The sequence below is a fragment of the Mustela erminea genome, chromosome 9 (genome assembly GCF_009829155.1).
Source record: "Mustela erminea isolate mMusErm1 chromosome 9, mMusErm1.Pri, whole genome shotgun sequence".
In the NCBI taxonomy this organism is placed as follows: Eukaryota; Metazoa; Chordata; class Mammalia; order Carnivora; family Mustelidae; genus Mustela; species Mustela erminea.
In genome coordinates, this window is record NC_045622.1 from 64,556,589 (window position 1) to 64,583,089 (window position 26,501).

At 38.5% G+C, this 26,501-nt stretch overlaps 1 protein-coding gene across 4 annotated transcripts in view; it reads left to right on the forward strand.

Annotated features, from left to right (window-relative positions):
* The window catches only part of SWAP70 (switching B cell complex subunit SWAP70), a 69,184-nt gene that overhangs the window by 26,076 nt on the left and 16,607 nt on the right, over positions 1 to 26,501 (forward strand). For all 4 annotated transcript variants that reach the window (XM_032357399.1, XM_032357402.1, XM_032357400.1 and 1 more), the window contains 2 exons: positions 13,660 to 13,833; positions 25,403 to 25,630. In XM_032357399.1, the coding sequence (XP_032213290.1) occupies positions 13,660 to 13,833; positions 25,403 to 25,630 (402 nt within the window). The remainder of the gene's footprint in view (positions 1 to 13,659; positions 13,834 to 25,402; positions 25,631 to 26,501) is intronic.

The window sequence follows — 26,501 nt, forward strand, 5'->3', positions numbered from 1 at the left end:
ATAATTAAAAATTGACAGAAGAAGGTGTTGAATTTAATGTACTTCTATTTCTATTTAGAAGAAAATAAACTGATGGCACCTTCAAATAATTAAAAAAAATCGGTGATTAAAAATTATGAAAGGTTTCGTATGCTTATTAAATAGGCAGTTAATACAAAAATATATGAAATAAAAAGTGAATGTCTCTTTACTCTTTCTAGTCTCACTCTCCAGGAGTAACCACCCTTAACAGTTTGGTGAATATCTTTGCCAGTCTTTTTAAATATATGCATGTAAATATCCCTGTACATAATACGTAGTGTTCGTTTCCATAGGGCTTGGATCATGCTATACATAAACTTCTTCAAATTGGTTTTTTTTTAAATTTTTAATTTTTTATAAACATATATTTTTATCCCCAGGGGTACAGGTCTGTGAATCACCAGGTTTACACACTTCACAGCACTCACCAAAGCACATACCCTCCCCAATGTCCATAATCCCACCCCCTTCTCCCAACCCCCCTCCCCCCAAATTGTTTTTTTTTAACTGAATGGTATATTAGTGTCATTTTTCCATATTGTCTAACTTTGTTTATGTATGAAATTAATTATATATTCACATGAATGGCTGGGAAATTCCTGCTTTGGCTATTTATAACACCAAGCATGAAATTTTTGGATATATCTTAAAAATGCCTTTCAAAAGGTGACAGTGATAATACTTTTAAATTAAAAAGAAAATACATTTAGGGACACCTGGCTGGCTAAGTCAGAGGAGCATGTGACTCTTGATCTTGAGGTTGTGAGTATGAGCCCCACATTGGGTGTAGAGAGGACTTAAATAAATAAACTTAAAAAAATTTTAAAAGCTATATTTTCCCATCACCTAAATACCACAACTATTTATGTATTTTTTCCTATGGTTTCTTTGGATTTTTTTATTGCTGTATTTGTATACATTTTTTATATTCAATATCTTTTTATAATAGTAAAGTACAGTAATTAAAATTTATGAGAATAAGTTAAGTTAGTAGTTTGGAAAAGGTCAAGATGTTGGTCAAGGTTCTTTTAAAAAGTCTCATGTTGGGGCACCTGGGTGGCTCAGTGGGTTAAGCCGCTGCCTTCGGCTCAGGTCATGATCTCAGGGTCCTGGGATCGAGTCCCGCATCGGGCTCTCTGCTCAGCAGGGAGCCTGCTTCCCTCTCTCTCTCTCTCTGCCTGCCTCTCTGTCTACTGTGATTTCTCTCTGTCAAATAAGTAAATAAAATCTTAAAAAAAAAAAAAAAAGTCTCATGTTTTAGTGTGCCTGGGTGGCTCAGACGGTTGAGCATCTGCCATCAGCGCAGATCATGATTCCCCGGGTCCTGGGATTGAGCCCTGTGTTCGGCTGCCTGCTGAGCAGGGAGCCTGCTTCTCCCTCTCTCTCTGTCTGCCACTCCCCCTGCTTGTGCTCTCTCTCTTTGTCAAATAAATAAATAAAATTTTAAAATATAAAAAATCAGATTTTTCAGAAATTTTATTGCAAAGGTTGTCAAGATTACAATGTTTTCATTTATGTAGGATTCTTTGTACCTGTGTCTATTATTCCGTATCAGCCTCACAATATAATTTTCTTTCTTCTTTTTTTTTTTTTTAAAGATTTTATTTATTTATTTGACACACAGAGAGAGAGAGAGATCGCAAGTAGGCAGAGAGGCAGGCAGAGAGAGAGAGGGGAAAACAGGCTCCCCGTTGAGCAGAGAGCCCAATATGGGGCTCGATCCCAGGACCCTGAGATCATGACCTGAGCAGAAAGCAGAGGCTTAAGCCACTGAGCCACGCAGGTACCCCACAATACAATTTTCTGCTCTTTATTTGTGTTTGTTTTATGTGTATATGTGCTTATAAGTGTTTTAAGTATTCCCTGTAGAGATGATAACATTGCTTTGATCATGCCTAATTATTAGGAAAGTAAGAGAAATCTACCATAATGAAATACAAGATTTAATAAGGCTCACAGAAGCCACAAATTATGTGATTCCACTTATATGAAATGCCTAAAATAGGCAAACAAATAGAGATAAAAAGTAGATTAGTGGTTGACAGAGGTTGAGGGGAGGTTGGAATGGTGAGTAACTACCAATGGGCTTGGGATTTCTTTTTGGAATGATGAAAATGTTCTAGAATTAGATAGTGATGGTAGTTGCAAAACTTTGTGAATATATTAAAATCTATTGAATTGTACACTTTAAAATGCAAGTTTTATGGTATGTGAATTATGTTTCAATAAAAAAAAAAATGTCTAGGGTCGCCTGGGTGGCTCAGTCAGTTAAGTGCCTGCCTCTGGCTCCAGTCATGATCCAGGAGTCCTGGGAATGAGCCCTGCAGGAAGCTCCCTGGTCTGTGGGAAGTCTGCTTCTCCCTCTCCCTCTGCTCTACCCCCTGCCTGTGAACTTTCTCTCTCTCTCTCCCTCTCTCTCTGAAATAAATAAATAAATAAATATTTAGAAGTGTTTTAAATCAGATTATATGGAAACTGATTTGTGAGGTCTCAAAATTTCATATGATGCTGTACTATTTTCTGGAGCTTTTCCTAGGTGCTGTTCTGTTCATTGATGAGGTAGTTCATTTGTGCTCTGTAGTTGTATTATAAGTAAATATGTCTTAAATTCCACAAATATTTGATGCCCTGCTGTGTGAGTGTGTTTAATCTTAAAAATTAAAGATAGTCAGTGGCACCTGGGTGGCTCTGTTGGTTAAGCATCCCAACTCTTGATTTTGGCTTAGGTTGTGATCTCAGGGTTCTGAGATCAAGCTTTCCCTTGGGGTCTGCACTGGGTGTGGAGCCTGCTTAAGATTCTCTTCCTCCCTCTCCTTCTGCTCTCTACCCTCCCCCCAAATTAAAAAACAATCAGCAGAATTGTGTCTGTTATTAAAATGTAGAATGTACTGGGAAGTATTCAGAAATCTGAAAATTGCCTTTTCAGTGCTAGAATTTGTGTGGGGTGGGCCAGTGGATAGAGAAACATGGTTTCATGTCTCAAAGTGCTGTACCCTAATACTGTATTTTGTTCTCGTTGGTGTAACTTTCATTAAATACCTTGAATTTTAAGCTTTAAAATGTTTTTTTCTTTTAGTATTTAGGTGTTTTAAAGTTTTGTAATTGAGGGAGCAAATATAGCAGTATTTAAAAAGTTCAAAATTAGCTACTAAGTTTGGAGAAAAACTTACTCAAAATGAATGAGGATATGATGAAACAGTAAGTTCTTGTTTATTATTGCTTAGCCACCTGGAGTGGAATTTTGCCAGTCCTTCAATCCAAATAAAGCAGCCAAGGTTTCCATGGTGTGGGTTTAAATTGAAAAAGATTAGTGCCTTGTTTTGAAACTTGGTTGAAAAAGTGCCAATAGTGACTGGAGAACGTTAACATAAAGTTTAGAGATTCTAATTGGTTATGCAAAAGAAATAGAAAATAATGATTAAATTTGCAAGATGTGATAACATATCTGTGTGTGTCATACATATACATATACATAAACACACACACACACACACACACACACACACACACACACACACATCAGACACTATCTCATTCGATCCTCATGTTAATCCAGTAATGCATAACTGGAATTCTTACTCCCATTTAACCTAGGAGGAAGCTGAGCATAAGGTTGCCTAACTAATAAGGGTTAGAGAGATTTTAAACCTAAGCCATTTAATTTCTAGATCAGTGTTCTTTTAACTGTACTGTTGAGGGATTAATTACTTCCTTTAAGAATTATTGTTTTTCCAATTATGGGGTATATAGGGGAAGGGGGAGAGGCTTAAAAGCTATTCTGACAAATCTCAAACTCTGTCAGCCTCTAGTTTCTTAGGTTTTTTTCTCAAAAGTTTTAACATGAGTCTTTTCTCATAATTAGTATCTTGTGTTCTTTAGTGTTCATTCTCATCACATTTTCCCCAGGTGGTTTTAGAGGTTTTTTGCCTTTGTCTAGGTTAATTATTCTGAAGGGGCTGGGACTGAGAGATAAATTATGTTGAAATTCACTTTCTAAAAACTAATTTTTCCAATTGATTGCTGTATTTGCTTTCAGAGATAATCATATTCCTGTTGTTCTTCATGATGACAGGATTTATTTTCAGCTTTCCTGAGACATCAAATGATTAATATGCCTGTGTTCTTGTATCAATTATTTTGCCTTCCCCGAGTGTTAACTTTTATTTTTTTGCTTTTTTGTTAAATTTCTTCTTTAGTAAAAAATGGGATTCTGTGAACATTTAGGAAGAATGTTTTTGTGAGCCTCCCCTCTCTTTTTTTGCAAAGAGACGTTATATCTGGATTATCTGACAGTAAATAATTGAAGAAAGCAATATATTGGTTACCTTTTTACTACTGAGCCCTGATAGATGACATCAAAAGGTAATTCTGCTTCAGCATATTTATGTAGCAATCTAATTCTCTTATGAGATTTAATAACTTGTTAGGCTTTTGGGTCTGAATCATTTTCAGTTCTTTTTCCTGATTCCACATTTTAAGGGTTGTTCTGAGCTATTTATGACTAAAACCAATAGTAATCTGTTAGCAAGATGCCTAGTCTCATTGGGGAATTTGCTGCTTTCCTAGAAGAATCCTTTTCTTGGGCACCTGGGTGGCTCAGTGGTTTAAGCCGCTGCCTTCCACTCAGGTCGTGATCTCAGGATCTTGGGATCGAGTCCTGCATCGGGCTCTCTGCTCAGCAGGGGACCTGCTTCCCCCTCTCTTTCTGACTGCCTCTCTGCCTACTTGTGATCTCTCTCTGTCAAATAAATAAATAGAATCTTTAAAAAAAAAATCCTTTTCTTTTTTGCTTTTGGCTTTTTCAAACATACATACACATGGAAGAAAAGCAAAAAGAAATGTTTCGGTTCAATATAATGTCCTTTCTCTAAAGGCTAGTAGCATCTGCATTCTGTTTTCTAGGCTGACATACCAAATGCTTGCTGTTCATGTCAGTTCTAGTTCTTCCATAAAATGAGGTTTCAGATTTCTGTTGCTTGAATCTGTATATCATCAGCAATCAAAATATCTTCAAATGGGTGCCTAACAACTGTCATTCAGTAGGAAGTCCTACTGCTCTCAACTACCCAAAACCATGTTTTTGTACAGTTTTTTTTTTAATTTATTAGCCTGTGTTATTTTTTCTTTCATTGTTGCTTAAGAGTTACGTAGTATTATTTTGGCATAATGGCCAAGTCAGACTCTATATTTTCATCACATTTGTGAAGTTATACAGCACTAAGGACTTTTTTTTTTTTAATTTTAATTTTTTGAGAGGGGGAGAGCATGTGTTTGAGGTGGGGAGGTGGTTGGAGAGGGACAGAGAGAGAGGGAGGGAGAGAATCTTAAACAGGCTCCATGCCCAGCACAGAGCCTGATGGGTGCGGCCTGATCTCATGACGCTGAGATCATGACCTGAGCGGAAATCAAGAGTCGGACATTTAATTGACTGAGCCACCCAGGTGGTGCCCAGCACTAAAAATTTCTGGTGAAAAAAGAGGTTAAATGCTGAAAATTGTGGATGACTTTATGCCACTGGGTACTGTGGCCAGCAACATAAGAGTGACATGGTTTAAAGAAATACTGTTTTTTAAAATAAAAGCCTTATTTAAAGTGTATAATTCAGTGGTTCTTGGTATAACCACTTCTTTTTTAAGATTTTATTTATTTGTCAGAGAGAGAGTGAGCGCACAAACAGGGGGAGCGGCAGGCAGAGGGAGAGGCAGGCTTCCCGCCAAGCAATGAGTCTGATGTGGGACTTGATCCCAGGACCCTGGAATCATGACCTGAGCCAAAGGCAGATGTTTCACTGACTGAGCCACTCAGGCATCCTAGGGACTTTAAAACAAAAACAAAAAAACATTTATTTGTGTATTTTAGGGAAAAACACGAGTGTGAGCAGGGGGAGGGAGAGAGGTAGACAGGTAGACTCCTGCTGAGTGGGAGCTTGACGTGGCTCAATCCTAGGACCCTGAGATCATGGCCTGAGCTCAAGCCAAGAGTGTGATGCTTAACATACTGAACCACCCAGTGTAGTGTAGTGTAGTGTAGTCACTTCTTTTGTGCAGACAACACCATAGTCAATTTTAGAATATTTTCTTTACCTTCCTTCAAAAAAACTGTATCCATTAGGACTCACTCTTTCCTTCCCCACACTCCTAAGAAACCACTAATCTATTTTCTATTCCTTTAGATTGGCCTATTCTGGACTCATAAATGTGAGGCCTTTTGTGTCTGCTTTCTTTCATTTGGCATGTCTTCAAAATTCATCTACACTGTAGCATTTAATGGTACCTCATTCCTTTTGATGGCTGAATATTTCATTACATTTTTTAAAAGGATCTATTTATTTTAGAGAGAGTACATGAGGGGTGGGGAGGGGCAGGAGAGATAGAGAGAGAGTCTTAAGCCTACTCCCTGCAGGTGGAGCTCAATCTCATGACCTGAGCTGAAATCAAGGATCAAGAGCTTCCCTATGACCTTGCAATTGCCTATGGGGTATTTACCCCAAAAATACAGATGTAGTGAAAAGAAGGGCCATCTGTACCCCAATGTTCATAGCAGCAATGGCCACGGTCACCAGACTGTGGAAAGAACCAAGATGCCCTTCAACGAACAAATGGATAAAGAAGATATGGTCCATATATACAATGGAATATTATGCCTCCATCAGAAAGGGTGAATACCCAACTTTTGTATCAACATGGACGGGACTGGAGGAGATTATGCTGAGTGAAATGAGTCAAGCAGAGAGAGTCAATTATCATATGGTTTCACTTAACTTGTGGAGCGTAAGGAATAACACAGAGGACATGGGGAGTTGGAGAGAAGGGTGTTGGGAGAAATCGGAGGGGGAGACGAGCCACGAGAGACTGTGGACTCTGAGGAGCTAACTGAGGGTTTTGGAGGGGCGAGGGGTTGGGAGGTTGGGTAGGCCTGGTGGTGGGTGTTGTGAAGGGCAAGTATTGCATGGAGTACTGGGTGTGGTGCATAAACAATGAATTCTGGAACACAGAAAGGAAACTTAAAAAAAATTAAAAAAAAAATGGACACTTAACTGACTGAGCCACCCAGGCGCCCCTCTGCTAAATATTTTAAACTAGTGTTCTGATTAATTCTTTATATCAGCTCCATGGGTTAAGTACCATCATCACTACCATTGTAAAGACAAAGAAACTGGGCTTTGGGTTACATTACTTGCCTCAGGTCACCCAGCCGCTAAGTGGTATTCAATGACTGTATGATAATTTTGTCCTGTGGCTTTATAACTATGCCATTTTTGGTGGGCTTATATTTTATTTTTTTCCACTACTCTTATAAACAATAGTGACTATTCTAAGTAAATTATTATCTGACTCTGATTCTCTTTCTAGGATAGATTATTTGAAGTATAATTATTGATGGGAGAGTATGAATACTTTTAAGATTTTATTTATTTGACAGAGAGAGAGAGAGATTACAAGTAGGCAGAGAGGCAGCAGAGAGAGGGTGATGCAGGCTCCCTGCTGAGCAGAGAGAGGGTGATGCAGGCTCCCTGCTGAGCAGAGAGCCCAGTGTGGGGCTCGATCCCAGGACCCTGGGATCATGACTGGAGCCAAAGGCAGAGGCTTTAACCCACTGAACCACCCAGGTGCCCCGGGAGAGTATGAATACTTTCTGAGAAAACAATTTCTACAATCAATTTCCAAAGCATCAAACTGGCCAATTTCCCTATCTTCTGAGGACTGTGTCTGTGCCACAGGAACTTTAGTCTTGAGCTGGTTTGGATGAGAATTCTAGTTTAGAGAACATGTGTGTTTAGTTTTGTAAATACTTTAAGTCTTTTAGTTAGAATTGAGGTCTATAAATAGCATCACTATCTTGTATGGATTTTAGTGAGAAGGAAATATGTTGAAAATGAGAATAACTCTATACACTTCTTTCTAGGGTATTATCTTCCATTTGGATACCTTGAAACCACTGGCAGCCATTATCAGTTTTTTAAAAGATGTGAGACTTTCGATTATGTGTGATATAAACTGGGATTTTGGAGCAGTTTGTAATCTTAGATGAGATGGAGTATGGAATCATAGATTTCTAGACCTTTTATAGTTAGAATAGACCTTGAAATCTTCTCAGTGTATAGATTTATTTTAATCTAGCAAGCATTAAGTATTGAGCCCGTATCCTTCAATGGCTTGTGTTTTTTAGGTGAAGCCCAACATCCTTATCATGGCATGCAGAGCCTGTTTGATTTGGCCTCTGCCGCCTTCTCCAGCCTCCTTTTCTTCCTCTCCCCTTCTCGTTCACTTCAGTGCAGTTATGTTGGTCTTCTCTCTGTTCCTCATATTACCAAGACCCATCCTGCCACAGAGCCTTCAGACATGTTGCTTCCTCTGTTGTAAGGCTTCCTCCACCCTTAAAATGCATCTAATTCTTGTTCATCCTGTAGGTCTCAGCATGATTGTTACTTCCTCAAGGAGGTTTCTCCAGGGAGCACACTGCCCTTCCCAGAGCTAATTTGCTGTCTTATAAAGTGTTCTTACACTCTCCTGTGTTTTCCCTTTGTAGCATTTACCAGAGTTTTCATCATGTAGATGGTTAGGTTATTGCTGTATTGCTTGATACTGATACCCCTCCTCCTGGAGTGTAACTTCTGTGATGGGCAAGGACTGGTTCACCATTGGGCAACAATAGAGCCAATTAAAGTAATCTATTTTTTACTTTAATTTTGTGCAGAAGTTTTAAAGTTTGATGTAGTCTTAGTTGTTCTTTTTGCTTTTGTTGCCTTTGCTATAATTGTCATATTCAAGAAACCATTGCCCATTTCAGTGTCATGAAGCTCTTCCCCTCTGTTTTCTTGTAGGAGTTTTGTAGTTTCAGGTCTTACATTTAGATTTTTACTCCATTTTGCATTAATTTTTGTATATGGTGTAAGATAAGGGCCCATCTTATTCTGCTGCATATGGACACTTAGTTTTCCTAGCACCAGTTGTTGAAGAGACTTTCTTTTCCTCGTCATATAGTCTTGGCATCCTTGTTAAAGATCATTTGACTACATACATGAGGATTTATTTCTGGGCTCTGTTTTACTGGTCTATATGTCTCTCCTTATGCTAGTACCATACTATTTTGATTACTGTAGCTGTGATATATTTTGTATAAGTACAAGGTTTCCACTTTTGTTCTTCTTAAGATTATTTTGGCTATTCATGGTCCTTTGATATTCTGTGTGAATTTCAGCATGATGTTTTCTGTTTCTGGGAAAAAAAACACCATTGGGATTTTGATAGGGATTACATTGAATCTGTAAATTGCTTTGGGTAGTGTGAACATTTTAGCAATAGCAAGTCTTCCAATCCATGAACATGGGAGGTCTTTCCATTTATTTATGTCATCCTTAATTTCTTTCAGTAACATTTTGTAGTTTTCAATGTACAAATCTTCTGCCTCCTTGGTTAAGTTTATTTCTAAGTATTGTATTCTTTTTGATACTATGCTAAATGGGATTTTTAAAATTTCTTTTTTAGATTGCTTATTGTTAGTGTCTAGAAACAGAACTGATTTTTTTTTTTAAGATTTTATTTATTTATTTGACAGAGAGAGTGAGCACAGGCAGATAGAGTGACAGGCAGAGGCAGAGGGAGAAGCAGGCTCCCTGCTGAGCAAGGAGCCCGATGTGGGACTCGATCCCAGGAGGCTGGGATCATGACCTGAGCCAAAGGCAGCTGCTTAACCAACTGAGCCACCCAGGCGTCCCCAGAACTGATTTTTAAGTGTTGATTTGTATCCTGCATCTTTGCCAGACTTATTAGTTCTAACAAGTTTTCTTTGTGGAATCTTTAGAGTTTTCTACATAAAAGAACGAGCACGTTATCTGCAAACAGGTAATTTTACTTCTTCCTTTCTCATTTGGATGCCCTTCCTTCCTCTCTTCCTTCATTCCTCCCTCCCTCTGTCTTGTTATGTCTTGTCTTGTCTTTCCTTTTTCTTTTTCTTTTTTTCCTGTTTCTTTCCCTTCTTGCCTGCCTGACTGCCTGCCTAATTGCTCTGGCTAGGACTTTCAGTATTGTGTTGAATACAAGTGGTGAGAGTGGGCATCCTTGCCTTGTTCCTGATCCTAGAGGAAAAACTCAGTTTTCCACTGTTGTGTACAATGTTAGCGTGGGCTTTTCATACATGATCTTATTTTGTACTTTTTAAAAATACATAAATACCTTCATTTAGTATGTTTTTATTCTTGAGCATGATTAAACTGAAGAATAGTGCATTAAATTTTAGAGAAAGGAATGAGCCAAACAGACTATTTATTAAAATTAAGTTATATGGTGGATTTGGATCAAAAAGCCACTATTTATTTCCTGGGAAAATTTATGGAGAATTTGCTTGGTTTCTGATGTCGTTGCAATCTGATTTTTACCCAAACTTCTTGGCTATCTTGAAGGTAACTAGTAACCACTAAGTTTCTAAACCAGTGGTCTTTTCTCAACTTCTTTTTAATCTCTGTAGTATTTGGCACTATTGATCAAACTTTCTTAAATGTTTCCTCACTCAATTTTCATATCTTTGTGATTCTTCTACCATTTTAATTGTTCTTTTGGTCATCATAATTCCTCTTCCTCCTCTTGCTTCGTAAATGTCTATATGCCCTGAGGTTTTGTTTTTTAATCCCATCTCTTTTCTTGATTTACGTATTGTGTCAGTGATCTCATTGACTATCATGGCTTCTGTTGTCAAAAGCATACAGTTGATTCACAGATCTGCTTCTCCTCTTAGGCTACATTCCACTTTGTTTGTCTTTGGACACCTCCATCTAAATATCTTACCAGACCTTCAGGTTGAAGATGCTCATAATTGAAAACTTTATCTTTCCTTCCATACTGTGACTATTCCCTAAACTGCCATACCTTTGGTTGGTATGATGTGATGGTGTGATGTTTCTGCCATACCTTTGCTCATGCCATTTCCTTTTCTGTCTTTTGTAATATTTTCCCTTGCACTCTTCATATACTTAAAGGTCTGCCTCAAATACCATCTTTCTGCAAAGTAGTAATCAGGGCCGCTGACGACCTGTTCTCATTCTCTGCTCTAAACCCCTTCAATTGGGGGTTTCTTATTGTGTTTCTTAAAATTACGAAGCTGTTTGTGATTTGGTTTGTTTGCTTTTTCTAGCTATAAGTCTAGCCACTCCCCCTCAGAAACCCTATAATTCATCAGATAATACACGTAGAATCACTTCTTGTTCTTCAGGGTAAGGGTACATGCTTTTTTTTTTTTTTTTTTTTTAAATTTTATTTACTTATTTGACAGAGAGAGAGATCAGAAGTAGGCAGAGAGGCAGTCAGAGAGAGAGGGGAAGCAGGCTCCCCACTGAGCAGAGAGCCTGACTTGGGGCTCCATCTCAGGACCCTGAGATCATGACCTGAGCTGAAGGCAGAGGCCTAACCCACTGAGCCAACCAGGCGCCCCTACATGCTTTTGTATACATGTGATTTCCCCAAAGTGTTTTTTTAGGGGTGTAGGTGGATAGAGTTGATGGTGGTGGCCTGTGAAACGAGTCCTGTAGAGATGTCTTCTATCGCATAGAGGTCCTCCATCTACTGAGTTCTGTAAGTAGTTTAGCATAGTGGAAAGATACAGCATTTGAGCTTTGATTTAAGCTCTAGCTTTTATATTTACCAGCCATGTGAACTTGGTATTCAGTTTCTCTGAACTTTTGTTTCCTCAGATTTACAAGCCATGTAAACTTGATAAAAGTACTCAATTTTTCTTAACCTCTATTTCCTGATATGTGAAATAGGGGCAATATTTGGCCTTACATGGATACTATAATGTTTAAGTCAGAAACTGCATATAAAATGCCAAACATACACACTAAAAGTCTTCATAAATGGTGTTAAAGAAAAAAAGAAAAGAAAAAGAAGCTGCATCAGCATCTACTGCTTTCCCTTTGTGGGATCAACTGTGTACGATTGGGGTGTGGGAAATGGTGCCAGACTGAGACAGGGTACTGAGAACAGAGAACAAAGGAGATCTTCGTACTCCTAGGGAACTGGTGTGCCCACCACAAATTCTAGGTAGAGATCAAGAGAAATTTCTCACTGCTGTCTGTTAGTGACTTCTTCCTTATGGTACACATAGCACTTGGTTTCTCTCTTTCCAAAAAGAAATGCTTTGTTCATATCGTCCTGCCACCCATTCTGCCTTCTCTAGTACATTTTCCTTATTGTCCCAGAATATGGATTTTTAAATGCAGGTTGGAAGGGGCGCTTGGGTGGCTCAGTCAGTTAAGTGTTTGATTCTTGATTTAGGTTCAGTTCCTGATTGGGTCTTGGGATTGAGATACAGCACAACTTCTTTATCCATTCATCTGTCGATGAACACTTAGGTTGTTTCCATGTCTTAGCTATTGTAAATAATGCTGCTAGGAACATGGGGATGCAGATATTTTTTTGAGTTAGCATTTTTGTTACCTTTGGATACATTCCCAGAGTGGAATTGCTGGATCATATGGGATTTTTAAAAAAATTATTTTGAGGATCCTCCATTCTGTTTTCCATAGTGACTATAAACTGTTTGATATTTAATGAACCTTTAGGACTCTACTCTGTTGTCATATCACTTTTTCTGCAAATCTTCCCCCAGTTCTTAAGATTAGATTAGTTTCTCAGTGTTCCCACAGAACCCTCTGCTTACCTCTATTATAGTACTTACGATACTATATTGTAATTGTCTTGACATTACTTGGAGACATGGGCTAGTATTACATTAAGTATCTTTGCATTATCCCTAGCAGATAATAATTACTATCTAAATCTTATCTGTTAAATAAGTGAAAAACTATTGCATTATACATGGTATTATATTAGAATTTGTCTGCTGCATATCTATTTTCCCTAATAAACTGAATATTTTATGAGCAGAGACCAGTTCTTAATCTTTACATCCTTAATTTGTAGCATAGTACTTGGCTCATGGTAGATGCTGAGGGAATATTGAATGCATGATTGAATGACTGTATGTCGGGGCTATCATTTTAGAATTTCAATTAAAGCTTCCCTTCCCCCAAAAAAGAAAATGTCTTCTTTGACTGTACAGGTAGAGATGAGATATTTGCATATGGCTCATACTGAGTAATTGACATTCTCCACTCCTCTGTACCAGGGTTGGTAGTTTTATTTAGAAGAGAATGTGTACATGTGAAAAAATAACTATTCAACAAGCTAGTATTTTATGTGCCAAGTGAGTGATTTGGACAGGTAGATGTTACTTTACTGTCCCGCTAAATATAACATTCTTAATTGGGCTTTTGAAAGTGTGGTACAGGGGCTCCTGGGTGGCTCAGTGGTTTAAAGCCTCTGCTTTCGGCTCAGGTCATGATCTCAGGGTCAGGGGATCGAGCCCCACATTGGGCTCTCTGCTCAGCAGGGAGCCTGCTTCCTCCTCTCTCTCTGCCTGCCTCTGCCTACTTGTGATCTCTGTCTGTCAAATAAATAAATAAAATCTTTAAAAAAAAAAAGAAAGAAAGAAAGTGTGGTACACAAGCAAGTACTTAGAAAATGCTTATTGGTTAAATCGGAAACCTGTATCTGTTCTACTTGGCTTATATCCTGCATATTTTAGAATATTTCCTCACTCATTGGAATTTTTTCACTGAAATTTTAACTCATTCTTTTTTAGGTCCAAGACAACTTTGACAAGATTGAATTCAATAGGATGTGTTGGACCCTCTGTGTCAAAAAGAACCTCACCAAGAGTCCCCTGCTCATTACAGAAGAAGATGCATTTAAAATATGGGTCATTTTCAACTTTTTATCTGAGGACAAGTATCCATTAATTATTGTGCCAGAAGAGGTAAGGTGTGGCTCTGGGAAATTCTGATGTGGTCATCATAGCACTTAATAGATCTAGCATGGAAGTATTGTGCTAATTCAGTGTAGATATAGAAGGAGATCCAGGACTAGTGTTTTTGGATCAGAGGCAAAACAGCCTGAGTCCAAAAAAGTCCAAAACTCAGTGATTTGGAGTCATGTCATATCCCTGGAGATTTGCAGACAGGGTGGGACTTTTCCTCTCTAAATTGCTATAATTATGGATGACTCCGTCTTCATATCCAGAGTCTTTATTCAGTACAAGTTACAACATAATTTTCTGTCTACTTACATATTGGCAAAACCAATATGGCATTTTAGGAGAGCAGGGCAAAATTGGCTGAGTGTTGCTATATGGAAAGCATAGACTCCACATTGTTATTCTCAAGGCTGTTTCGTGTGAGGAAATACTATCCTCATTTCAAAGTCCAGAATGGTGACTTTTTATTGTGCTTTCCAAAGTAAATGAAAAAGGGCATTTGCTTATTCTGTTTTGACTTATTTTCCCTGAGCTTCCAAAGTAAAAAAAAAGACAGGAGGAGGGTTTCTGTGCTATCTTACTGCCTTAAAAAATTACATATGTAATGCATGCTTATTATAGTAGTAAGTATAGAAAAGACTAATTCACAGAATTACAATCAGCTGTAGTGCTCCCCTTAAAAGAAATCTGTCATTCCTTAACTTTTTTTTTAAGATTTTTTATTTATTTGTTTGACAGAGATCACAAGTAGGCAGAGAGGTAGGCAGAGAGAGGAGGAATCAGGCTCCCTGCTGAGCAGAAAGCCCGATGTGGGGCTCAATCCCAGGACCCTGGGATCATGACCTGAGCCGAAGGCAGAGGCTTTAAACCATTGAGCCACTCAGGCGCCCCATTCCTTAACTTTTGACAAATTATTTCACCTCTTGAGTTTTAATTTACTCACCTATAAAATAGGGCTCATCACAGTGTTTAAGGGTTAGGAGCTTCTACATTTAAAGGACTTAGCTCAGTACCTGGCATGTAGGATGTACTCAGTAAATGCATCAGCTGCTGGGACTACTGTTGTTGCATGTTTGCACACTAGGCTGCTTATTTTCTTAGGACAAATTTCCAGCAGTGGAATTCTGACTTCTAAAAAACACACTTTCAAGGTATTTGCTGAACAGGCAGTATTACCTGTCAGAAAGGCTGTACTAATTCATACACCTACCAGCAGTGATTGAGGGGGCCTGTTGTTACCCCTCCTGTCAATTCAGAGTTATTAATATTTTTTTAGGAAAATTTGTTTAAAAGTTCATACTGCAGTACTTTATTTAAAGTCAGCAAGCGTTTGTTGACTGCCAACAATAGGCAAGGTGCCAAGAGGAGTGCAGAGTGAAAAAGATTACTGCCTGCCTTCAAGGAATTTGTAGTCTGTTCAAGGAAAAAAGTAAGTCAAGTGTAATTCAAAGCAAAATAGGCTGCCTGTTATAAGAGAGGTGCAAAGGCCATGCGAATACTAAGAAGGGAAAGATTTATTCCAGCGTGGGGAGGTAAGGAAGGAAAGCTTTGTAAGAGGCAATGTAATCTAATGGGCAAAAGTAGCGTCTTAAACTTTTTTCCATAAAGGACCAGACAATAAGTATTTGAGGCTTTGTGCCCTTTTAGGCCATACTGTCTCTGTTGCAGCTACTTAAATCTGCTGTTATGGTAAGAAAGCAGCATAGACCATATGTTGCTGTGCTTTAGTAACACGGACTTTGAAATGTGAATTTTTTTTTTTTAAATATTTTATTTATTTATTTGACAGAGAGAAATCACAAGTATATGGAGAGGCAGACAGAGAGAGAGAGAGAGGGAAGCAGGCTCCCTGCTGAGCAGAGAGCCCGATGCGGGACTCGATCCCAGGACCCTGAGCCGAAGGTAGCGGCTTAACCCACTGAGCCACCCAGGCACCCTGAAATGTGAATTTGTGAATTTTATATAATATTCATGGATCATGAAACATTATTCTCCCCCCCCCCCCAACCATTTGAAAACGCAGAAACTGTTCTTAGGTCTTGGATGTATAAGACATGCCATAAGCCAGGTTTGGCTGATGGACTAGAGTTGATCCGTGGCTGTCATTTGCTGTTCCCTGGTTAAGGGCAGGGGTCTGCAGTCAGATTTCCTGGATGTGAATTGTAGCTCTATCACTGTTCACTAGCGATGTGACTTTGGGTGATGTGCATTGTTTGTTTTTGCTGTAGTTTCAGCTAAAAAATAGGGTTAATGCTAGTATCTGTCTCCTACTGTTTTTGTGAACATTGGACAAGGAGAATGCCTGGCCTTTGGAAAGTGGTCATTAAATATTTGCTTTTATGTTTATGGGGAAAGTAGCACTTGTGCTGGGCCTTAAAAGATAGGAAGAATTTTGACTCACGGAGAAGAATTCTGGGTGGAAGAAACAGGGGGCAAGGTCATGTGAGTCAGGAAAGCAAAGGGCATGTTTTGAGGTGAGTGAGGTATTCCACTTGTCTGAAGAGCTAGTCAGGAAGCTTACTTAGAAACAGCTGACAGACTGAGTGATGCCAGAAAGGATATTGGGTAGCTCACAGAGTGGTCACAATGGCAGAGAAACCAGGTTTGAATGCTATCAGTCTGGATCCATACTTGTCACTTCAGTGAGGAATCACAAGCAAAATGCTGCTGCCTCCAGAGGGTGGGGACTGTACTTGTGCTGTGGGACAGCTCTGGCCCTGCACACTTTTTGTGGCCCAGGACTCCAGTCTTCCTGCAGTTGTTCTTGCTACCAGAGAGAATTCTCTGTGCCCACTTTCCAGTTCAGTCGGGATAACACATCTGACTGGTTACGGCCTGTGTCAGGTACCATGAGGTAGCTGCAAAGCAGGCCTGTAAAAGATCCATTTGGATTTTTAGCTTCTATATTGGATGGTAGGGAATTGCCTAGATAAAAGAAGGGGATTAGATGCTAGGCAGTCAAAAAGAATGACACATGCCATTTCTAACTGGAACATGATGGCTATGAAGAGGAGTGGTACTAGATGAGGCTAGGAAGAGTTCTAACTTTATCCTGTAGGCAGTGGGGAGCTCTGAGCCACTGATGATTTTTAACCAAGAGAGTGACGAGTAATAAATGAAATACAGAGAGAAAGGAGATGGGAAGTTGAGAGAAGGTAACTGGTATTTGAGGACTGAAGTATGGTAATGTCAGTGGGAGTGGAAAAGGTCAGATGGGAGAGATCTGGAGGTGACAGGAAGAAGTTCATAGTGCCTGACTGTGTAGGACTATGGATAAATTTCAGGCCTTGACAATCAGAAGGTAATATAGTGTGGTTGTTTAAAGCATGATCTTTGAGGGGCGCCTGGGTGGCTCAGTGGGTTAAAGCCTCTGCCTCCAGCTCAGGTCATGATCCCAGGGTCCTGGGATTGAACCCGCATTGGGCTCTCCGCTTAGCAGGAAGCCTGCTTCCTCCTCTCTCTCTGCCTGCTTCTCTGCCTACTTGTGCTCTCTGTCTGTTAAAAAAAAAACACAACAACTTAAAAAAAAAAAGCTTGATCTTTGAAATCAGATTGCCTGGTTTAAATCCCAATTCAACCACTTTTTAACTATGTGACCTTGAAAAGATTACTTAAGCTCTTTGGGTTTCCCCATCTGTAAAATGGGGAAAACTATTCCATTTATTGGACTTTTGTGAGGACTAAAATATTTGATGATGTGAAGCATTTAGCATAGTGTCTAGCCCCATGATAAGTGCTCACTAAATGTGTGCACACGTGTGTGTGTATGAATGAATGACTGGATTATGAATAAGTTGGGGATATGGTGTCTGATGATGGGTTGGGTATATTGGTGTTTTAGGTGGAACATATTTGTGGAGCTGTCCTGTATTCAACTGGAAGTGGACTTCTAGGGCTTGTGAGAGGCCCAGACTTTAGACAGAGATTGGGGAGCCATGGAAGTAGATTAGATCAGGGAAGAAGAAACTGTTGTGGGAGAAGTGAGGGCTGAGTACAGAACTTTCGGACTGTTTCTGTAGCAGGAAGAGGAAGTAGATTTGATACAGGAAGCTGAATTGAATAGTCTATGAGGTGGGAGGAGAACTGGGAGAGTGTTGAGTCATGGATGCCAAAGAAAGAAAAAGTTCTAAGAAGCAGGAAAGTAGTTACTGGCATTAGATGTTAACAGAAAAATTAGAGGGTGATGAGTAAGAAGTTGCCTTTGGATTTACTAATTAGGTGGTCATTGGTAATCAGGTAGAACACAGTTTTACTGTAGTGGTGGGAACAGTTTCTTAGTGCTAGTAACAATAATGATGTAATATTGCATGTATGGTAAAGGAGATATAGGGAAAGAACCTAGATGTCCATCAACAGATGAATGGATCAAGAAGATGTGGTATATATACACAATGGAATACTATGCAGCCATCAAAAGAAATGAAATCTTGCCATTTGCGACAGCATGGATGGAACTAGAGTGTATCATGCTTAGCGAAATAAGTCAAGCAGAGAAAGACAACTATCATATGATCTCCCTGATATGAGGAAGTGGTGATGCAACATGGGGGCTTAAGTGGGTAGAAGAAGAATCAATGAAACAAGATGGAATTGGGAGGGAGACAAACCATAAGTGACTCTTAATCTCACAAAACAAACTGAGGGTTGCTGTGGGGAGGGGGTTTGGGAGAAGGGGGTGGGATTATGGACACTGGGGAGGGTATGTGCTTTGGTGAGTGCTGTGAAGTGTGTAAACCTGGTGATTCACAGACCTGTACCCCTGGGGATAAAAATATGTTTATAAATCACGCAAAAAAAAAAAAAAAGGAGATATAGGGAATAAAAAGTGCTGTAGAGTCTTGCACACCAAAATTGTCTAGCTTAATACAGAGACATATAGAAGGGGATGGAATATTGATAGGTGTTGAAAAAGATGTACTGATGGCATTTTAAAAACCTAGCTGTTGCTTGTAAGAATTATGCTAATAAAACTTCCAGTATTGCCTTTTAAGACATTTTGTAGTTACTCTGTATTCTAAATTTGCTTGTGTTTTCTTTGGCACTGGAGGTGGTGTGGGTCTCTTACTTTCTTTGTGGGCTGATAGTAACGTCTTTGCTCCTTTTCCTTTCTTTTCTTTTGTCTTTTCTTCTTTTCTTATTTTTACCAGATGCTATCTAGTATTTATTTATATAAAATATTTTTTATTTGTTTAAATTAGATTTATATATTATTTTATTCATTTAGGGAAAAAACCACGCTGTTAGAATGTTTAGATTTTTTTTTCCCCTCTGGTCCTCTTTCTAAATAAATTAATCTCAATTGAAAAGGGAATAACCTCTCTTTGACTTGTTTAGAATAGGCAGGCAGCATACCTTGTCAGTGATACTATTTGGACTTACTCTGTTTTGACATCCTTAACTCTCTCAGCATTTCTGCCTACATGTAGAATTTCTCTGTGGCTTGGAGTACTTGTGTGGGGAAAGAAGGAATCATTGGGAGAGATTTATGTGGAATTGCTTTGTCCGGTTGCTGAACCAGCCTCCTGAAGTTTAAAATACAGCTTTGTATTTATTTATTTATTTATTTATTTTTAAAGATTTTATTTATTTCTCAGAGAGAGAGAGAGAGAGAGTGCACAGGCAGACAGAGTGGCAGGCAGAGTCAGAGGGAGAAGCAGGCTCCCTGCCGAGCAAGGAGCCCGATGTGGGACTCGATCTCATGACACTGGGATCATGACCTAAACCGAAGGCAGCTGCTCAACCAACTGAGCCATCCAGGTGTCCCAGCTTTGTATTTATTAAGCTCTTAGCACATCTTTGTCCTTGGACCAAGCACTGTAAACTCAAGGTCACACTATTTTATGGAAAATACTGAATCATATTTCTTACGGTGGCCATTGTCTGGGGATGTCTGGGTGGCTAGGTTAGTTAAAACGTCTGCCTTCTGCTGGGGTCATGATCCCAGGGTGGTGGGATCGAGTTCCACATCAGGCTCCTTGCTCAGTGGTGAGTCTGGTTCTCCTTCTGCCTATCACTCCCCGGGATGTGCATGCTCGCTCTCTCTCTCTGTGACAGATAAATAAGTCAAAAAGGTGGCTATTGTCTGTTATGTTTTGCTTCCTTCCTAAATACTTTAGTACATTTTTTAAAAACATGATTTGAACTAGTTTTTAGACTAGTTAATAAATTTATTAATTTTAATTAATAAAAATGATTAGATTTTATTACATTAATAAAATCTAATGTAAAGATAGGCATATTTTAAAAACAAAATTTGGAATAGAATGTCTTAATTTGTCACAAGTGTATGTATGAATTTAATTTGTAATCTTACCAACAGTTTTTAGGCTTTATACATTTAAGGTAATTTTTATGTTTTTAGTTATTCATCCATCTATCATAATGATTATTTGTATTTTGTTTAAGTCTAGAATTTTTTTTTAAAAGATTTTATTTATTTATTTGACAGACAGAGATCACAAGTAGTCAGAGAGGCAGGCAGAGAGAGAGAGGGAAGCAGGCTCCCAACTGATCAGAGAGCCTGACTCGGGGCTCGATCCCAGGACCCTGAGACCTGAGCCGAAGGCAGAGGCACCAACCCACTGAGCCACCCAGGTGCCTCAAGTGTAGAATGTTTTTAATTAAGATTTTATTCTCTAGCTTCGATTAATGCTATAAAAGATATAAATAACAGTGGTAGTTATATGAATGACATAAGTTGTATAAATGTTTGCTTTTGACTATGTTTCCCAATACCTAGAAAGTAGTGTTAAAATAGTCAAAAATATTAAATATATATTTATATATATATTAAAAAATACATAAAATAGTCAAATATTAAATATTTAAGTGAGTTAATCATGTAGAAGTCAAGATACAGTATGTTACTGTTTAAGATGGTTCTGTAATTTTTGTCAAATGATATTCCTGGAAATGTGTGTCGGTAGTTTTTTCATTAGTATTCATTTTCCACAGAGCCAAGAACAAAACAGGATGTGTCTGTTATGGGCTTATTTGGAAGAATTGTCTTGATGCAATTAAATATCAAACCTAAAATAGTTTTTAGAGACCCTTAGTGAATTAAAACCTGAATTATTGTTAAGCCAATGGAGGCCGTTTTTAATGATGACAGGGAAAGAACTTTTAACAAAATAATTTTTGGAGCCAAAGGCCTCAAAAATCACATGCAGCCTGAAAGTTTATTCTTTGTTATTTTTGGTGAAACTTGCTTGGAAGGAGGAAGTAAGCTGCTTCCTGAAACTGAATGAGCTCTTAGAATTGATGCAGGCCACTTGAGACTAACACAGTGGCACGTGATTTATTATTTAGTACAATTGAGTAGTTGAGAATGGTAATGTTTGTCTCCCTGGCCCAATATAATGAATTAAGAGGTCCTTCAATTATTTGCTAATGATAAGTGTATGATTGTGTTGGAAGTCAGCAGGAAATGAATCTAGATAATTTGCCTGGGACAGTCCAGGCAGATGCTCAGTGCTGATGACAAACGCAGAAGGCTTTGGGAATGCGCCTTCAGAAAGGTTCAGGAGGAACCTGGGAGGCTGCCTCTAGAGCTGAGTTTGCTACTAATAGGCACTCTGAGTTACTAACATTATAAAAGACCATTCCATATACAAGAGGAACTGAAGCTTGGAGTGGAAGGGACTTGGGTGTATTCACAGTGGTATGTGAGAAAAAGCTGAGACTGTTTCCTGACCGTAGTATGAATGGTCATTCGGATGCACCATTTTTTTTTGTCATGTGTGTACACGTGACCATAGGCCTGTACGTACCTTCTGTTGGCTTTACTACTAAAACTTGTGATCAGACAGCCTGGGCCCTTCTTTGTGCTGCTAAGTTAGTGGGACTGAACTTCTGTGCATGTTAATTTAATGCCTCTAAGATATTTTACTTTGGGCATTTATTTATCTTAATGTCCTTTTTGACTTTTTCTCTCATCTCTCTTTAATCTTTTCTTGTCGATAGTCTTTCTTCCTTTTCTTTTCTGCCCCATTCTCTCCTCCTCTCTTCTTTCTCTGTCTTGTTGACCATTTTTTTCTCTCTCCTCCACTGACTATCCCTGTTACTACTTCTTCTTTTTTTAAAAAGATTGTATTTTTAAGAAATCTCTACACCCAATGTGGGGCTTGAACTAAAAACCCCAAGATCAAGGGTTGTATGCTCCACCAACTGTGCCAGCCAGGTGCAAATGAACTTTTTTTTTTTTTCTTTTAAAGTAAGCTTTACTCAATGTGGGTCTTGAATTCACGACCTGAAATCAGGAGTCACATGCTCTATGGACTGAGATAGCCAGCCCCCCTCTCCCATCCCTATACTTCTATTTAAAAGCCAAGGGAGTAATAACATCTGATAAGCTTAATAGTACATGATCTGTTTCCAACAAGAGAAAGGAAGGATCTAACTGTGTTTTTTCTCCAACAAGTAAATATTGTTGATTGCCTACCATATGCTAGATTTAGAAGAGAAGATCATTTCCACACCAGAGGACTTATTTACAGTATTCTATCAAATTAAATCCATAGAACTCTTGAAATTTTTGACTCTGTGATATTTTGTGGATATACATTTCTTTGCAAGCGCATTTTTCCTATTGTTGACCTTCTTTCTCTGCTAAAATACATTATTTCACAGACATCATTACAACCAAATTAGCACAAGTGCAAAGGAAAGAAAGAAAAATTAACTCACAATCTTATCTGTAACAAATTAGACTTACTGTTTCTATGTTTTCCTCTAGTATTTGTCAAAATATTTGTGTACTCTTTATGCAGTGGAAACTATAAGTAAATTTAATTTTGCATTCTTCTTTATGTTATTTCATAAATGCTCTATAAAATGTAATTTTATTTTGTTTTATTTTTTTTTTAAATATTTTATTTATTTATTTGTCAGAGAGAGAGCACAAGCAGGCAGAGTGGCAGGCAGAGGCAGAGGGAGAAGCAGGCTTGCCTCTGAGCAAGGAGCCTGATGCGGGACTTGATCCCAGGACCCTGGGATCATGACCTGAGCCGAAGGCAGCCGCTTAACTAACTGAGCCACCTAGGTGTCCCCTAAAATGTAATTTTAAATGTTTGAATAATATACCACTCACTCAATGCAAAAGGAAGTAATGTTGATGGGGTACGTACTGTGTCAGACACTATACAAAATAATTAGTAATTGTCTCATTTTATCCCCATAGTAGTTCTTTATGACAAGTGTTACTATGTCCATTTCATAGATGAAAAAATTGAGGCTTAGCTTAGTTTATTTCAGTTTAATAAACGTTAATTGAGCTCTTCCACATTCTAGGTATGATGCTGATTTCTAGAGATTCAAAGATGGGTGGGACATGGTCCCTTGTATAAGGAATTCAGAAAATGATGAGGAAGAAAATGAGTAAAGAGATGATTTCAGTATAGTATGTTAAGTTCAGCGACATAGAACACCACCTGACCTGGATTAGGGTTGGTCAGAGCAGTTTTGCTAGAGCAGTGCTTCTCCAACATCAGTGTGCGTGGGGAAGTACCTGGGGTTCTTGTTATAATGCAGATTTTGGGGGCGCCTGGGTGGCTCAATGGGTTAGGCCGCTGCCTTTGGCTCAGGTCATGATCTCGGGGTCCTGGGATCGAGCCCCACATTGGGCTCTCTGCTCAGTGGGGAGCCTGCTTCCCTCTCTCTCTCTCTGCCTGCCTCTCTGCCTACTTGTGATCTCTACCTGTCAAATAAATAAATAAATAACATCTTTAAAAAAAAAATAATGCAGATTTTGATTTTTGCGTCGTTGGTAGGGTTCAAGATTCTTCACTTCTAACAGGCGTCTAAGTGGTGCTGTAGCCGTTGTTCCACATACCTCACTTTAAGTAGGAATATCCTACATGATACAGATTTTGAACAAATACCAGTTAGCTGGATATAGAAATGAGGAGAGGTATTCAAAACAGAGAGGACAGCATGGGGAAAGGCATAGAAGCATAAAAAAGTGTGTTAAGTTGGTAAACTCTTTATAATCTATGGCAGGTGTTGGCAAACTATGGCTCATTGCCAAATCTAGCCCATAGACTATTTTTGTATAGCCCATGTGCTAAGAATAGTTTTTACATTTTTAAAGTGTAAAAAAAAAGAACACCAACCAAAACAAAGAGTAAATTATAATAGAAATGCACAAAGCCTAAAATGTTTACTACCTAACCCTTTACAGAATAAGCTTGAGACCTCTGATCTGTGTATGGTGGAGTGTAAAGTCTGAGTGGGCATGGGGGAAGACATGTTGGAGACAGATAGTAAGCTGGGGTGGGCCTGGGAGGGTCGTGCTCACCAAGGGATGCAGAAGAGCTTGGCCTTCATCTTTGAGGTGACACAGAGCCAAGACAGGATTTAAAGAGGGAGGTGACAGGCTCAGCTTGTGTTTCAGAAGAATATCTCTAACAGTATAGATGCAAGGGAGCAATGCTAGAGTCAAGGATACCAACTGGGATGCTGAACCAAGGCAGCTGGAGTAGGAAGGAATGGATTTGAGAACTGCTCTTTTGACTGTAATCCGTAGGAAGATAAGTATTTTATTTCATGACCCTGCATACATAGACACACCACAAAGCCAAACTTACCACAAAACATTTATCTTTATTATAGGTGAACTCAAATATTTTCATTCCATTAAGGATAATGGTGGTTATTACCTAATAAGTTGATTTTATATTGGGTTATAATGTACAGTTTGAAAAACACTGATCTAGGGAAGTAAAAGCAGTAGGTTATTATCACTGATTTTTGGTATAAAGGAGTGGGGAACAAGGATTGGCATGGACGAATGATGGTGTTCCCAGCTGAAATCAGTAATAGAAGGGGAAGCCATTTGGAAGGTAGAAGTGATTCATTCATTTATTTTTGGACCTGTTGAATTCAAGAGCACTGTAGGAAACCTAGACTTTCTGGAAGATAAGATACCAATTTTTCATTCAGTGAGTATTACTGCCTCACTCTTTTATTCATCTGCTGCTACTTCAATAGCAATATTTTCTACTGTATTTCTACACAAAGGTATGTGTTTCAGGATTTCATCAGCTTTTCCAGCGTGGGCTAAAAGTTCAGCCATTGTTGCCGACATTGTCAACATTCTAATGGGAGGAAGCATTATAACTTTCAAATAATTGGTTATGTGGAAAATGTGTAAATTGAGGACTAACTTGTACATTCTACTTTGAAATGCTTATTTAATTTAGTAGTTGCATATTAGTTCAGTAAAATCAGTATTCTGGTATATTGAAATACTCATCCAACAGAGAGTAATGAAATCTCATCAGTTAGTTTGTGTATGGTACTGTATGTATGCAGTTTGCGTACTGATACACTGTACTTTTAGAAGGTTATCAGTTTTTGAAACCTTTACTTGTTCCATAAGGTTAGTATAAGACCAGTGTATCCATACCTTTCCCCATGATAGTATCATGATTATTTAAAGATATGCTTTTGTAACTGGAAAAAAACATTTCCTAAGTTGACCCTATCAGTGTAAGTAACATAGATATATATCTAAGTTTTAAAAAGTTTTTTTTTTAAACTAGGAATTAATACTTTTACATTTTTCTTTGTACAGATTGAATACCTACTTAAGAAACTTACAGAAGCTATGGGAGGAGGTTGGCAGCAAGAACAATTTGAACATTATAAAATCAACTTTGATGACAGTAAAGATGGCCTTTCTGTGTGGGAACTGATTGAGCTTATTGGAAATGGACAGTTCAGCAAAGGCATGGACCGGCAGACAGTGTCCATGGCGATTAATGAAGTCTTTAATGAGCTTATATTAGATGTGTTGAAACAGGTAAGAGTCCTGTCTCCTTACCTTTAGAATGTATGTTTGAAATAAGATATTTTCATTGAGTACAAGTCATTTATACTTTTACACTGATTAGAACAGGAATAAAGTTTCTTATTTTCCTAGTCTTTATAAGGCTTTAATTAAAAAAAATTACTGATATAATTTTAAAGTACACTTAAGCATTTAAGTGAACACATTTCTTACTATTTTTGAAGTACTTTAATGTTATGTGTACAGCCATATTTGTTGATCTGAAAGATCCTTATGGCATATTGTTCAGAGAAAAAAGCAGGTTGTTGAACAGGAAGTATCTTACAACCCCTTGGATGGTCACCAAAATGTTAAAAGTGATCTGGATTGTGGGATTTCTGTAGATTTTATTTTCTTCTTTATTCCTTACTTGTTATTGAACTTACTACTTTATATGAGTCTATACATGAATGTATGTATATGATTTTATATATATATAGATATATATATTTTTAAAGATTTTATTTATTTATTTGATAGAGATCACAAGTAGACAGAGAGGGAGGCAGAGAGGTGGGGGAGCAGGCTCCCTGCTGAGCAGAGAGCCCGCTGCGGGGCTTGATCCCAGGATCCTGAGATCATGACCTGAGCCGAAGGCAGAGGGTTAACCCAATGAGCCCCCAGGTGCCCCTGATTGTGTATTTTTTTTTTTTTAAGATTTTATTTATTTATTTGACAGAGAGAGATCACAAGCAGGCAGAGAGGCAGGCAGAGAGAGAGGAGGAAGCAGTCTCCCCACTGAGCAGAGAGCCCTATGCGGGGCTCGATTCCAGGACCCTGGGATCATGACCTGAGCTGAAGGCAGAGGCTTAACCCACTGAGCCACCCAGGCGCCCCCCTGATT